Raw genomic sequence first — 16014 nt, forward strand, 5'->3', positions numbered from 1 at the left:
ACTAGTTCCAAAGCAAATATGTTAAGCAAGTTCTGAGGATGATTGTGGGCCAAAACCATTCCCGGAATTCCTTCCTGGATTTCCCGGAAAAGCCAAAAAAACCTCGGAAAAAAGGGATTTTTTTGCCACTTAGCGACTTGAAACATGTACCAATCGATTCCTGCCATCATTTAGAACAATATTGCAGAAGAAAGTTTTCAAAAATATTCTTTCGTTTGGTCACAAAAAATTAATTAAGGAAATTGCGCTTAAATTGTCACTAGACTTTTTATTAACTTGTTTTTATTTCTTTTTTTTTTTTTATTTTTAGTAGTTCGTTGTAAATGAAATTGACAGCACATACGACATAAAATACACACGCTAAAATCCCAATCATTAGCTTGCCATTCTAAAAGACAACCATATCCCCTTAATCCATGATCAACACTTAGGCCAGAAATCAGCCAAACTTGACCAAAAGGCTCACCGCCTACAGACGGCTGATATAGTGATCGCTAGAATTAATTACTCTTGTTATCTCTCCATGTATGATTAAATATAATCAATTTTAAATCAATTTTAAATGCCTAACCTTGTGTCTAATTAGAGTTAACAATTAATTCATTTGCATTGCTATTGGAGATGAATGCATCTGGTTAGTTTGAATAAAATCGCTGCATTAGAAGTGGATTAAAATTGAGTTACAAGGTATGCCACAATACAAAAATAAAACAAAACAGACATTGTAAACTAAATAGTTTTAATAAAAAGTCGACAAAATATCTTTTTATTGTTTAAAATCATGTTAGGTAAGTTCATGATATAAACCAAAGCTTTGAACACCTGTTCAGATGTGCAGGCGACATTCTGAGGTACTGATAACAATTAAAAATTTTATTTTTTACGTCGAGGTTCTAGTTTGATTTAAGTCTTTGCCGCTCTATAATTTAATTAGCACGTCTCCGAAACTTGAGCTCAATCCTGCTGACAGAGTTGGTTGATGTGAGGCTGGCCAACTTTATCCCCTGATCAGTGTGGGTGTTCCAGAGACCGTTGGGGTTGGAGTAATGGCCACAGTTACAGAACCACCAACCACCGGTAAAAGCTTTAACGTATTGGCCTGGGCTATCCCTATCGTAAGTGTAGAACTCCATATCCTTTTGGTAGGCCAAATCATTGTAAGATCCAGCAGTATGCTGACCAAGCCGGAGTTTGTACCACGAGCTCTCGTCCTCCACCTTAAAACTGTCGTACTGTATGATGTACTCATTGTTGCTGAAACCAATCTCTATCCTCAGGTCAAAAAGACCCTGCAAATTGAAAAAGTGACATTCACAGTTAGCAGTGAACAAATGTTTATCTGCGTTTATTATGGAAATAAATCTACGAGTAAACTCAGTCTTCAGTATTAAATCTAGGATTACGTTTGAAAATTTCGATTTATACACCTATTCCATTTTCAAAAGACCAAATGATAGTTATGCTAATTAGAAACAATTACTTTAATTAGTTTACCTGAGATGTTAGGTTAGAGACGAGCTCGTTACCCAGCCAGAAATCTCCGTTGTAGGATCCGAACCCATGCTTGTAGTCATACCAGTTTCGTTGAAAATTTACGTCGCCAATTACTCGACGCTATAAATACATTGAAATATTTTACCTTATGATAAATTTGAGAAAATATTCTATTACGATAAATGTCATGTGAATTCTGTTTTTTCCCTCAGATTTACTATTTAATGAATAATCTCAAACTCGCACCTGCCTCCACCTACCTGCATGACGATCCACCCCCCTCCGTCTGTTTCTGTGTCACACATGACGATCCTCCCGTTCTCAAGGACAACCAAGGTCATCTTTGGGTAGCTGGGGTCCATATTCCGCTCACATTTGATCTAGTGGCCAAACATACCAATACAAATATTGAAAGATATAGGCCTACCTGCGTTACAACTTCAACAAAGCAATGTGAATCACATTAAAAAAGAAAAGTTAAACCAAAGAATACATAATAAACCTCACATACAGCATATAACTATTCCAGCCACCCTGATTAATAACTAATTAATTAATATATGAATGAAGTAAAGTGTAACTAGCAACAAAATTGCCTGACACAGCCTCTACTCACTCGCTTAGGTTGTGAAATAAACTCAGCGTACGAGAAAGGCCAATAGATGAAGCTACCAGTCTGGTTGTGACTCTCGTTTTTTGAAATGCCAAGTTGTTGATGGAGGATTTGAAACATGTTTTCTACGTCTAAAACTCTCGTCTCGAGCTTGTGGGTTAAGTTTTGTACAAGTGTTTGTTGCGCCTCGAGAATCTTTAAAAACCTTTTCTTCAGGTCAGTTGCACTCTCAGAATCGTTCATCAGTGCTGACGTATCTATATCAATCAGCTGAGTTGATCTTCGTTGGCGATCATTTCTTTTGAGAGCTAGGGTTAAAAATCTTGATTTTTCTGGGGTTATCGGAATTGTGGAAAGGGGGACAACTTTTTCCCTGACACCAATCTGTCCCTTGTCGTCAGCAAACATCACCTGACAAACAAACGCCGTGTCCTGACAATATGACGTCACTGACATCAACACCTCCATGTCTGCCGATGTTTTGCCAATTGACCCATTGACCTTGACCCCGGTGTGACCCTGATGTCGTAGTTGACCGTCCACCTCTGTGAGTGAAGCCAGCAGCATCCTGTCACGTGACTCTCTGTAGATGGACATGTTGACCAGTGAATACGTCACAGAGTCACTGGCCAGGTTTTCTTGACAAGACAACCTGGCACAGAAGGCGCCAGGAACTCTGGGAGACGTTCTGTCCATCTGGAACTCGAGACCTGTAGTTTGGGGTAACTAGAGCATATAATACGCAGGCTACATCACATGTATAAACAGATTTGATTAGATCATGTTATACACAAGCTATATGACGTGTATAGAGAGAATAGGAACTACCCCTTAAAATTACCCCAAAAAACGTTGTCTGTAGAAAAATTGCATTAAAAAAAAAATCGAAATATCGTAATTATTATGGAAATTGTACATTTGAAAATATTTTTAAACTGTTTTTGCTAACGATTTTTTAAAAATGTAATGTAAAAAAAGAGTAAATTATTAACTAAAAAAAAATGCGTGTAAAAGAAATTAAATAAAAACGATTATATTTAAGTTTTGTCGTTTCACATAAAGCAGTATTTTTGTGAATATCAATTAGTTTGTACACTTGTGTACACATATACTGCTCAACACATGTAAATTGTTGATTCTGTCAAAATCACAATTTACAAAGTTGGTCATTAAACTAATAAAATACTTTAAAAAAACTTTTTAAAAAAACACGTTTTTCTTGTGGACTAAAAAGTAGAAAATAAATTTTCATACATTTGATGACAAAAAACGTGGGTACGTTCACCATCAAATTTCCCGACCCATCTGCCCGACCCACGTTTTTTGTCATCAAATGTATGAAAATTTATTTTCTACTTTTTAGTCCACAAGAAAAACGTGTTTTTTTTTAAAGTTTTTTTTAAGTATTTTATTTTCTCCTTTTTAGTCCGTTGCTACACATGAAAAACGTGGTTTTTAAAAAGTTTTTTATATAGTTTATTTTCTACTTTATCTAATCACTTGATTAAGTATGACTTGACTAAGTGTTTTTAAATACACGGACTAAAAAAATCTTGAGCGACCGATACGCTTTAAACAGAGAAAGGGTGTAATTTACGTTGCTGGCGTGGAGATCTACTCACGAATCACGTGATCAAATCTCCCATAAACAAACAAATAAACGCGAAGCTGAGTTAAGGAAAAACGTTTTTATGTGTATTTTAGCATGCCCAGCGTACCAACCGTGTCACCGTTAACAATGTGTTATCGTGTCCGTTCTCCTTTTTAGTCCGTTGCTACACATAAAAAACGGGGTTTTTTAAAAAGTTTTTTTTAAGTATTTTATTTTCTCCTTTTTAGTCCGTTGCTACACATGAAAAACGTGGTTTTTAAAAAAGTGTTTTTAATACACGGACTAAAAATCTTGAGCGACCAGGATTCGAACCTGGGTTGTCGCGGCCACAACGCGAAGTACTAACCACTATACGATCACGGCCAGCGCGCTCACATCGATTGGGGCCGAAGTAACTGTGTCAATAGGCCTCAAGTCTTGTCGGTATCTTTAGAAATCATGTCCTCAATTTTATGGTCCTTGGGGCGTAATTAAATTAAGCTAATTACGGTCACTAATTGCTAGTTTTTATGATTGCATCTGAAATTGTTAGGCGAAAGTAGCATGCATGCCAAATTTCAGGTCTCTAGAGCAATCAGAAGTGGGCTAATTTTCGATGTCAATTTTAACAACAAACATTCAAACAACCAAACAACCAAACAAACAAACGCGAAGCTGAGTTAAGAATAAAATACTTTTAAAAAACTTTTTAAAAAACCACGTTTTTCTTGTGGACTAAAAAGTAGAAAATAAATTTTCATACATTTGATGACAAAAAACGTGGGTACGTTCACCATCAAATTTCCCGACCCATCTGCCCGACCCACGTTTTTTGTCATCAAATGTATGAAAATTTATTTTCTACTTTTTAGTCCACAAAAAAACGTGGTTTTTTAAAAAGTTTTTTTTAAGTATTTTATTTTCTCCTTTTTAGTCCGTTGCTACACATGAAAAACGTGGTTTTTAAAAAAGTGTTTATAAATACAGGGACTAAAAATCTTGAGCGACCAGGATTCGAACCTGGGTTGTCGCGGCCACAACGCGAAGTACTAACCACTATACGATCACGGCCAGCGCGCTCACATCGATTGGGGCCGAAGTAACTGTGTCAATAGGCCTCAAGTCTTGTCGGTATCTTTAGAAATCATGTCCTCAATTTTATGGTCCTTGGGGCGTAATTAAATTAAGCTAATTACGGTCACTAATTGCTAGTTTTTATGATTGCATCTGAAATTGTTAGGCGAAAGTAGCATGCATGCCAAATTTCAGGTCTCTAGAGCAATCAGAAGTGGGCTAATTTTCGATGTCAATTTTAACAACAAACATCCAAACAACCAAACAACCAAACAAACAAACGCGAAGCTGAGTTAAGAAAAACGTGTTAAAAACGTGTTAAAAACAGAGTGGTCAGTAGATGTTAATTAATGCAACATATGTTGCTGCATTTCGATATACGCAACAGCTGCATTCGGAGACCAGTGTATGTGTGTCTACTACTGGTGATACTTCAAACAAGTGTGCCGAGCAATGTTTCATGTTTAAACATTTTCTAACAGATATCTTTTGAAACATTTTGTGTGGAATTAGTCATAGGCAATGGGTCTTACAGTGACAAATAATGGAAAATTAACGATACTTGCCTACTAGAGAAACAGATAACTTACATTTAATTGGAATACAGGCCACAACAATCACGCAGATGTAAGTTAGAAATCGCATCATGACGTCATTGATCTCTGTCTACAAATGACGTCTGCTGTGCTGTACTAGAGATGACTGTTTTCAAGCCGTGAATGGGGGAACAGTTTAAATACCCAGCACCGTACATCTGTATTTTCTTTTAGGTTGGCTGGGTAGGGGGGGGGGGGTTGGGGGGGGGGTGGATGAGGTGATAAACACACAAAAAAATATTCTTTCAAGAAATTACGATGAAAAATGGAGCAAGGTCAAGGAGGCTTGAGTATAAAAATAGACATTGGGTAGGGGGTGTAGTTTTTTAAGCCGCTGTCATTTCAACATACAGTTGATAAACTTCTGTTAAAATGAGAAAAATATATTTAACCATGTTTACATTTAAAGACTGGGTTGCTCGAAAGTGGGTCTTACAAAAATTCCACTAAATATCACCGAAAGAATTTAATAATAAGCTTTTAATAATTAATAAAGCCCTAAAATGTAGAAAATAAATGTTTTCGTTAAACATATAATAGTAGGCCTATAATTCAATTTAAACAACTATAAAGAAAAGCGTGTTTATTCGATCTATATGCAGTGCTTTATATTGTAAAAAAAAAAATAGGTAACGGTATGGACTGCCTAACTTTTAACAATAATAAACGTTAAAATACAAGAAAAGTAATAATTTTTTCCCACATTGAAAAAGGTGCCGGTACGCCTTCCCCTTGCGTAGCGTCACCAAAAAAAACCCTGATTATATGTGTATTGTTATATATACTGTATCATAGCCTATTTAAAGAAAATCAAATTCTACTTTTTAGTTCATTATTACATAAAAGCTTGTTATTAAATTTTTTACTGCTCTAAAGAATTAAAAAGAGCCTTGACCTCTTTGCTTAGGTCTGAAAAATATTTTTAAAACCCATGCGGTTATCGCAAGGATGCCAGATGAAAAAACTTTTGCATGAAGAAATAAAGGTCAAGGCCAGATGTGACGTCCAGACCTGGGGTCACTGTAGCTGCACTCACAGCGGCTTCTATTTTTAGCATCATCTCAAGGTCATTTTATTTTGTTTTAAAAATATTTTTGTTTTCTTTTTTTTTCCGTGGGAGCGATGACATACAAAGACACAAAGTTTATTACTTGTGCACGGTTTCTGGTTAGTTTCACCTGCAAGCTTTGAAATAGCACGAGCTGGTATTTGGTTATGTAGATCAACTAGCCTTTGATGTTCTTAACTAAGCAACATTTTCACCTCTCTTACTATACGTATATAATAAGCATCAGAAAATCGCTTATAATGACGGCACCAGAGTTATCTCCTCACCAGAGGCGTCGCAGAGGAGGAGGAGGGGGAGGCTGTGTACCGCACCGTGTGACACCATTTAGAGGGTGACACCAAGGCAAAAGTAGCAAAATGTTTAGAGAAAAACAATTATCGTTCCATTTAAATGAATGATTAATTTGAGTTAAATAGTCTTCTTAGACTAAGAGATGGGTGGGGGGGGGGGGGGGGGGGGGTGAAACCATGACGTTAACCAGTTAACGCTAGAGAAAACACTACCACGTCCAGCCGTATTAATAACCTACTATAGATAAACATCGTTAGTATTATCTGAGTACAGTTTAAAGCTATCACGGGAGGGGGGGGGGGGGTCGGGATGACACCAACTAAAAGTTGTAACATTAAAATCTTTTGTTGAAGATTTTAATAACTGATATGTCAATCGACGCTAGGATAGCTGTGGTATTAAAATCAATAAATTTTATTACATAATTTATTATTTTTCCACTTGAATTAATAACCGTTTGAATTAGGCCCATCAATGCTGTTCTAGGTGAATTAATATAAGTTGACGCCACTCGACAAAAAGGTTAGGGGCAGGGCGTGACACCAAATACACCGTCCACCGAAGTGGATTGGGGTGAAATCACATTGGAAATTTACAAATCTACATATCGATAGGTAATAAAAGTGAGCATCAGATATATAATAAGACACTGCGATGCAAGTAAAAAGCACGACATGTGATGAGTTTACTATTCTGGTTCCAAAATCTATAGCGATGACGGACTGACACACTACCACCAGCGTTATCTACACACTACCACCAGCGTTATATATATATATATATATATATATATATATATATATATATATATATAAAATTATTTCGGGTGAGGGGGTGACACCATCAGTTTCCGCACTGGTGCCACCCGACTTAGCGACGCCACTGCTCTTTGCAAAATTTCAAATTTATATGTGTCGCATCAGCAAGTGGTCGATCTACTTTAAGTACTTAAAAAATGTATAGTTTATATAAGGCAGCGGTAAGTCTAGGTCAGTTTTCGGCCCCTTTAGACTCGATTATTGAGATTGCTATAACTTGCCCGTTAGCTTGATGTTTCCTATCGCTTTTTTGCAAGAACATTACCTTTGAAACTTTCTTTCAAATACCCGATCGCATTGGTGTTATGAACTGCGTGAAAGTGTAACAACCCCCACTTTGCTTTTATAGATAAAGAATAAGGGATCGTGCACATATAATTGTTTCGTACAACATTGGACATTTCTGAAACAACTGCATTGCGCTACTGGCAGCTCCAGTTGGTATATGCCGCCTCGTACATATAATTTCCAAACTTTCCTTTCCTTGTTTTACTGATTTCAATATAGCTTTAAGCAAACTTTTCCCGCCACAAATACATTCAAACCGTGGCATATTTTTTTAACTACAGTCAAACGTTTCTCCCACGTTTAACAAGCAGACAAAAGTCTGCTATTGTATGTCTGATTAACGTCTGATAAGATCGCCCCAAGCCTTGTATCGTACTGGTCATTCTCTCGTTACAGCTGTCACAACAAGCACCTCATTCGACAGATTAACGTAAGATATTGTGTGTCCGTCCGGCATTGATTGCGGTCAGTTTAAGGAGTTTTCCAGATTTTCCGAAAGTTCATATGGAAGAAACACTAGTTGGTGTAAGTTGATTTTATCTTTATTATTTATCTTATTTAGCATTTTAATAACTGGCTAGTCCTACATTTTTAAAAACTAAATTTTAAAAAGCTACATTTTTTTTTCTTTTGACAAAGATCTTTTCCAACTGGACAAGTATCACATTGGACCCCAAAATTCTGATTGGTTATTATATAACCAGAATCGACATAATTTTTGTTATCTATTAGTTACACATTTGCCTGTTTGGTCGTCAGTTTATCTGCATATCTAATTGTCTACTGTAAATAAAGCACGGGTCATTATATTATCTATTGAATACTTTTACTGAAACTTTAAAAAAGCGACCCACGCTTTTCTTTACAGTTATGTAAGTAGTAGTGTATTTGCAGAAAATCATTTTATTTCTCTTTTTCATTTAATTATTACATAAAAGCTTATTATTAAAACTTTTTTATGAATTTTATTTTTATATTTCGATAACTTAGTTTTAGAAAAAAAAGTTCACACCTCTAAAAATATGCAATTGGAAACATTTTCTTGAAGTGTTCTTAAAATGTTGCGTCAGTGTTGCATTTCCTTGCTCCTGAGATCGTAGGATAGCACGAAGCATGTGCTAGTCTCAATAGTTAAAACGCAAATTTATCGAATTAGTACAAAAGTGATATAAAAATTATATGAGCCCCGAATTCTATGCACATTGTGAGAGTGTGATCAAATAACACTAACTTGCTTTGGTTTCAATATTTTATTGGCGTGTGTGTCAAGTTTCAGAAGTAAAGACCAACGCAGATGAGAAATTCAAATTCGCAGGTGTTTATTGCTGTAACACATATCATTGTTACCAGCCAAGGGGGATAAATAATAAGTTATAATTTATTGGGTTGCGGCCCATGTGGGACCGCAACTGTTGATGTAGTTTTTATTTGTTAAATTTTCAGTGCCGTCTCCTGAATTTGAACTCAATCCTGCTGAGTTGCACATGTTCATGGAGTATGTACCACGTGATTGTGTTCCAAGGACCGTTAGGGTTGATGCCATGACAATATTCGTTCCACCAGCCACCCTTATGTCGTGTAGCACAACGAGAGACACCATCCCTATCGTAAGTATAAAATTCCCTCTCTCTGTAGTAATCAAAGTAGTCATCGAATGAGAACTCAGTCGGCCCGCCAACCCGTAGCTTGTACCACAAGTTCTCGCCCTCTACTTTAAAACCGTCGTACACAGCAACGTAGTCATCGTGATTGAATTTCATCTCTACCCTCAGCTCAAAGTGGCCCTGCAATAAAAGAATAAACACGAATACTGTCGACACATTGGTGTATATAGGTTTGTTTATTGTGTGTGATTTGTCATGTGTGACTTGCATGTGTTGTGTTTGTTACGCTTCCCCAATAATTAGAAAAATAAATGGATTAAATTAACAGATAAAGCAAAAACTACCCAAAAACAAACTAAACGCTCTGCTTGGCTGCCTGACAGTTAGGATTAAACAAAAGTTCGATAACAAAATAGTAAGAAGGCAAGACCCCAGAGTTAAATGTTAGAGAATAAAAAGAAGCTTGAAGATGTTTTCAACATCACAAAAAAAAACATATGTAAACACACGCACATGAAGATAACTTCGCATCCGCTCCCCTAACACCATTACCTATTAGGAATTGTGGGAGACAAAGAAAATGGCGATGGATGTGCCATACACTTTTAAGTCGACGAATACCATAGTTAGACATGTCATCCCAGAGCAACTTGTAGAGTGAGACATGAATAGCATTACCACAGGGTACAGTACAGAGCAACTTGTAGAGTGAGACATGAATAGCATTACCTCAGGGTACAGTACGGAGCAACTTGTAGAGTGAGACATGAATAGCATTACCTCAGGATACAGTACGGAGCAACTTGTAGAGTGAGACATGAATAGCGTTACCTCAGGATACAGTACGGAGCAACTTGTAGAGTGAGACATGAATAGCATTACCTCAGGATACAGTACGGAGCAACTTGTAGAGTGAGACATGAATAGCGTTACCTCAGGATACAGTACAAAGCAACTTGTAGAGTGAGACATGAATAGCATTACCACAGGATACAGTACAGAGCAACTTGTAGAGTGAGACATGAATAGCATTACCTCAGGATACAGTACGGAGCAACTTGTAGAGTGAGACATGAATAGCATTACCACAGGATACAGTAGAAGAAACAAGCTCAAGAGCCAGTTACTTGACCTGCGACCAAAGACCTAGTGAGACAACAAGCTAGCTATCTGTGCTAAGTTCGATAACTCACCTCAGAGGTCAAGCTAGAGACGAGTTCATTACCCAGCCAGAAATCTCCGTTGTAGGATCCGAACCCGTGCTTGTAGTCGTGCCAGCCTCGGTTGAAATCAACGTCACCAATTATACGACGCTGTAAAACATTAGTCTAAGAGGAAGATACTCGACAGCCAAAGTATGATTTGGTTGAATGATACTTGAGAGGTTAGGATAAGGTTAAGTCATCAGACAGACAGAAAATAGTAAGGGGTTACGGTGAAGGGGTATTAGACATAATCTCTTCACCTTTATATGTAGACAACGGTTAGGAATAAGGACAGAATAGTAATTAGTCTAGTTGTTTTTATCAGTAACGTGGTTGTGCTTATTTTATAAAGAAATTATTTGGCATCTACAAGGGAAAGGAGAATCAAGCGTGATTGTACTCAATGTTCTACCTAGCAGTACATCACGCTTGACATCAGTGCAAGTCGCGCAACAGTTCACGAAATATCTGTTGACATACAACTAGTGTCCATTAAACCACGAGTAAACCACGAGTGATCAGATGTTTGAATCCGATGACTGGACCTGCCTCCCCCTACCTGCATCACGATCCAGCCCCCACCATCTGTTTTGGTGTCACACAAGACGACCTTGCCGTTCCCCAATTGGACCAAGATCATCTTTGGGTATTCAAAATTCATGTTTCGCTCACACTTGATCTTCAAGAAATATTGGATGATAAATTGGTTAAAGCAATACACAAACCAACAATGTCTGTTTTTTTCATTTAAAATTGTACCAAAAAATAAGTGTTAAAAACTGTCAAGCCGGTAGAACATAGCCCACATTCTCATACCCTATTTATGTATTATGGCTTGTAGCCCATGCTCCACCCACTTGTATGGCTTGTAGCCCATGCTCCACCCACCTGTATGACTTGTAGCCCATGCTCCACTCACCTGCTTGGGCTGTGAAACAAATTCAGCCAATGAAAATGGCCACTCGATAAAACGACCCAATTCATTTACATCCGATGTAAAAACTTTGTTTTTTGAAATGCCCAGTTTTTTATCCAAAATCTGAAGCATATTTTGAACTTCTACAAGTCTCCTATTTTGCTCCTCAATGGTTTTTAACTCAATTTGAGGTGTCTGATTAAATGTGTCTGTTTTCTTCTTGTCTTCCTCATCGTCTGGTAAAGATGTGTTCCTCTTTACTGAGGGATCAATGCGAAGCTGTTCTGATGATCTACGCCTGCGTTGATCTATTGCCCGGGTTAACGACCTTGATTCCTGTGATGTTGTTGTTATAGTTTGTGTGTCAGTAACGCCGTCTTTATTATTGGCACTAATCTTTCTCGTTGAAGGGGGGACAACTTTTTCCCTGACACCAATCTGTCCCTTGTCGTCAGCAAACATCACCTGACAAACAAACGCCGTGTCCTGACAATATGACGTCACTGACATCAACACCTCCATGTCTGCCGATGATTTGCCAATTGACCCATTGACCTTGACCCCGGTGTGACCCTGATGACGTAGTTGATCTTCCACCTCTGTGAGTGAAGCCAGCAGCATCCTATCACGTGACTCTCTGTAGATCGACATGTTGACCAGTGAATACGTCACAGGGTCACTGGCCAGGTTTTCTTGACAAGACAACATGGCACAGAAGGCGCCAGGAACTCTGGGAGAAGTTCTGTCAATATGGAACTCGAGACCTAGATTTAGAGTTGATTTTAGAATCGTGTTGAAATGGTATGAGTGGAACGCTTGGAAATGTTGAACTAAGTTGAAGCACAGTGTCGATTTAGAACTTGAGTATTATACACGTAATTACATAATGATTGTATTTATTGCATTTCACGCAGTTCAAACTTGTTTAAGATAGATTACTTACTCGCTTTAAAAACCTCGAGCTCATGTAGTAGATTGGTGTTACGTGACACAGGGTTGCTAGCCTTATAATCAACCCTGAGGTTGCTAGTTTTACAATCAACCCTAAGGTTGCTAGCTTTACAATCAACCCTGAGGTTGCTAGCTTTACAATCAACCCTGAGGTTGCTAGCCTTACGCTCAACCCTGAGGTTGCTAGTTTTACAATCAACCCTGAGGTTGCTAGCTGTACAATCAACCCTGAGGTTGCTAGCTTTACAATCAACCCTGAAGTTGCTAGCTTTACAATCAACCCTAAGGTTGCTAGCCATACGCTCAACCCTGAGGTTGCTAGCTTTACAATCAACCCTGAGGTTGCTAGCCTTACGCTCAACCCTGAGGTTGCTAGTTTTACAATCAACCCTGAGGTTGCTAGCTGTACAATCAACCCTGAGGTTGCTAGCTTTACAATCAACCCTGAAGTTGCTAGCTTTACAATCAACCCTGAGGTTGCTAGCTGTACAATCAACCCTGAGGTTGCTAGCCATACGCTCAACCCTGAGGTTGCTAGCTTTACAATCAACCCTGAGGTTGCTAGCCTTACGCTCAACCCTGAGGTTGCTAGTTTTACAATCAACCCTGAGGTTGCTAGCTGTACAATCAACCCTGAGGTTGCTAGCTTTACAATCAACCCTGAAGTTGCTAGCTTTACAATCAACCCTGAGGTTGCTAGCTGTACAATCAACCCTGAGGTTGCTAGCCATACGCTCAACCCTGAGGTTGCTAGCTTTACAATCAACCCTGAGGTTGCTAGCCTTACGCTCAACCCTGAGGTTGCTAGTTTTACAATCAACCCTGAGGTTGCTAGCTGTACAATCAACCCTGAGGTTGCTAGCTTTACAATCAACCCTGAAGTTGCTAGCTTTACAATCAACCCTGAGGTTGCTAGCTTTACAATCAACCCTGAGGTTGCTAGCTTTACAATCAACCCTGAGGTTGCTAGCTTTACAATCAACCCTGAGGTTGCTAGCTTTACACTCAACCCTGAGATTGCTAGCCTCACCATCAACCCTGAGGTTGCTAGCCGTACGCTCAACCCTAATTTCTTTCTCCAAGCTCCAGCCGTTTAGATGAAGCTGTAGACTGATCTACGCTAAGTTTGATAGATTCATAGTGTAACTGAAAGTATTTAAAATCGGAAATAAAATTTTGCGTTTTTGGCGTTTATCAAATTGCTATTTTCATTTATTCATTTTCACTTGCAAAAACTGAAAAGAAAATATACGCTTTATTTGTAATAAAGCATAAACAGATTTTTATCTAAATTATATATTTTCGAGCAATTATCCATTCAGGGCCTTCGGCGTTAGGATAAAATTTTTCTCGAAAACGTTCGTTAACCGGATATGGAAAACATCATGTGACCTTTTAAACTTTCCAATGTGAAAAAAAATGTAATATCGATACTCTGTATTTTAACATGACGTCATAAAAACATACATCAAACGTCAAAACGAAAACTTACATCCACTGGGAATACACGTTACAGCCACCACACAGATGTAAGTCAGAAGTCGCATCATGACGTCACTAATGGTTGATCTCTCTGGAGAAATGACGCAGGCTTTTAGTTCGTCTGCTGCACTGTGTCAGAGATGTTTTTTACACTGTGTCTGGGAGTAAGATTTCAAGCTCAGACTAGCCGCGCAGTTGGGGTTTTTTTCCCTGTCAGAAAATATCAACTTGTCTTTATGGGGAGCAATGTCAAGGCTACTAGAAGATATAAACAAATAAAATGAAGCGTGTGCGGGTGTTTATATCAAAAGATATCATTTATCAAATTCTTACATTCATATTTTTATTAAATAACATATTTTGTTTAAATGTTGTAAAAAATAGTTTAAAATATTTACCATTACAGCACGGGTTATCTAAACGTAGGATTTTAGGAAAATAAATTGTTGCGCTAATTTGAATATAACTTATGTATAGCGCTAGATGGGGGTATAATATATCGAGAATCAGAGGCGTAGCGAGGGGGGGGGGGGGGCGGGGGGGGACATATGTCCCCGGGCGCCGACCTTAGGGGGGGGGTGGCGCCTAATTGAAAGTTTGAGGGGGAGGGTGCAAATGAAAAGTTCGAGGGAGGGGGTGAAAATCGTAAGTTTGTCCACGGGTGCCGGGAAGGGTCGCTACGCCTCTGTCGAGAATGTAATTATCTTTAAACCAACCATTCCAGAATAAACCTAACTAAAAACCTCATAAATGTAATTATCTTTAAACCAACCATTCCAGAATAAACCTAACTAAAAACCTCATAAATGTAATTATCTTTAAACCAACCATTCCAGAATAAACCTAACTAAAAACCTCATAAATGTAATTATCTTTAAACCAACCATTGTATAATAAACCTAACTAAAAACCTCATAAATGTAATTATCTTTAAACCAACCATTCCAGAATAAACCTAACTAAAAACCTCATAAATGTAATTATCTTTAAACCAACCATTCCATAATAAACCTAACTAAAAACCTCATAAATGTAATTATCTTTAAACCTACCATTCCAGAATAAACCTAACTAAAAACCGAATAAATCAGACATGTGTCAGGAAGAAGCGCTTAGAAAAAATACTTTAAAAAAACTTTTTTTAAAAACCACGTATTTCATGTGTAGCATCGGACTAAAAAGGAGAAAATAAAATACTTAATAAAAACTTTTTAAAAAACCACGTTTTTCTTGTGGACTAAAAAGTAGAAAATAAATTTTTCTTCCGACCCTAGGGGATCTACCAATGACTGCTCGTAGATTTTGTTCATACATTTGATGACAAAAAACGTGGGTACGTTCACCATCAAATTTCCCGACCCATCTGCCCGACCCACGTTTTTTGTTTCTTGTATTTATTTGGATGCTCGCTCTCTTTTTTTTTCTGTGACTTTATTTCTGTGACTTTTCCGATAAAATATTTCAATAGTGACATTTTTTCTGAGACTTTTTTTCCTAGCAAAAACTGACTTTTTTTCTGTTTTTTTTTTTCGTGTCTTTTTTCCCGCTCACCTAAAAGTTACCCGCAAAAAATATTCTTCACCAAACCCTCCCCAACACCTTGCCCAGGTAACGCCGCTAATTTTGATTGCCACAAACCAACAAAAGAATGACGTCACCCGAACAGAGACATTCTACAGGGCGATTGTGGACACCATCAACCATCAACTTTTCTTGATGTCCACTTTACGTGTCCTTGACCTACCTGGTGTCGGCAGGAACCCGGAGTTTAAAAATGTACGGCTAGAATTTAGCTGTGAACCCGGCAGAAGAAGGTCTTGTCATTCTTTCTCCTGCGGTAGGTCATGTTGGGTCACGTGGTAGGTCATGTTAGGTCACATGGTAGGTTATATTAGGTCAAGTAGTAGGTCATAACACTTCACGTGGTAGGTCATGTTAGGTCATATTGGTGTCAGTGTGTGTGGCAGTGTGTGTGTCAGTGCGTGTGTCCGTGTGTGCGTCAGTGTGTGACTCACTCAATTC

The 16014-nt window shown here is 38.0% G+C and overlaps 1 protein-coding gene across 4 annotated transcripts; it reads right to left on the reverse strand.

The window, feature by feature from the left end:
* Nucleotides 1-722: 722 nt before the first annotated feature.
* Nucleotides 723-14150, reverse strand: LOC131942433 (angiopoietin-related protein 2). Of its 4 annotated transcripts, none has more exons than XM_059302324.1 (5): nt 14003-14130; nt 2111-2817; nt 1755-1874; nt 1495-1614; nt 723-1289 (listed from the first exon to the last, which is right to left on the reverse strand). In XM_059302324.1, the coding sequence occupies exons 1-5, from the start codon at nt 14058-14060 to the stop codon at nt 927-929; spliced, it is 1368 nt and encodes a 455-aa protein (XP_059158307.1). In that variant the 5' UTR covers nt 14061-14130; the 3' UTR covers nt 723-926. The 4 variants fall into 4 exon arrangements, with proteins under 4 accessions (XP_059158307.1, XP_059158306.1, XP_059158304.1 ...); XM_059302323.1 differs by lacking the exon at nt 14003-14130 and adding an exon at nt 5363-5503; XM_059302321.1 differs by lacking the exons at nt 723-1289; nt 1495-1614; nt 1755-1874; nt 2111-2817 and adding exons at nt 9116-9618; nt 10632-10766; nt 11203-11322; nt 11563-12323 and having other exon boundaries at nt 14003-14150.
* Between the last annotated feature and the right edge of the window lie 1864 nt (nt 14151-16014).

This window comes from Physella acuta, unplaced genomic scaffold, assembly GCF_028476545.2.
Source record: "Physella acuta isolate Inbredline_101_S28 unplaced genomic scaffold, ASM2847654v3 ptg000405l, whole genome shotgun sequence".
Taxonomy (NCBI): Eukaryota; Metazoa; Mollusca; class Gastropoda; family Physidae; genus Physella; species Physella acuta.

Excerpts from the sequence above, each read along its gene's own strand:
- LOC131942433 (XM_059302321.1), bottom strand. The coding sequence starts at position 14,060 with ATGATGCGACTTCTGACTTACATCTGTGTGGTGGCTGTAACGTGTATT. Across the intron at positions 11,323-11,562 it reads TTGTTTCACAGCCCAAGCAG|ATCAAGTGTGAGCGAAACAT; the intron begins GTGAGTGGAGCA and ends TATTTCTTGAAG. Across the intron at positions 9,619-10,631 it reads TCTCTAGCTTGACCTCTGAG|GGCCACTTTGAGCTGAGGGT; the intron begins GTGAGTTATCGA and ends CTTTTATTGCAG.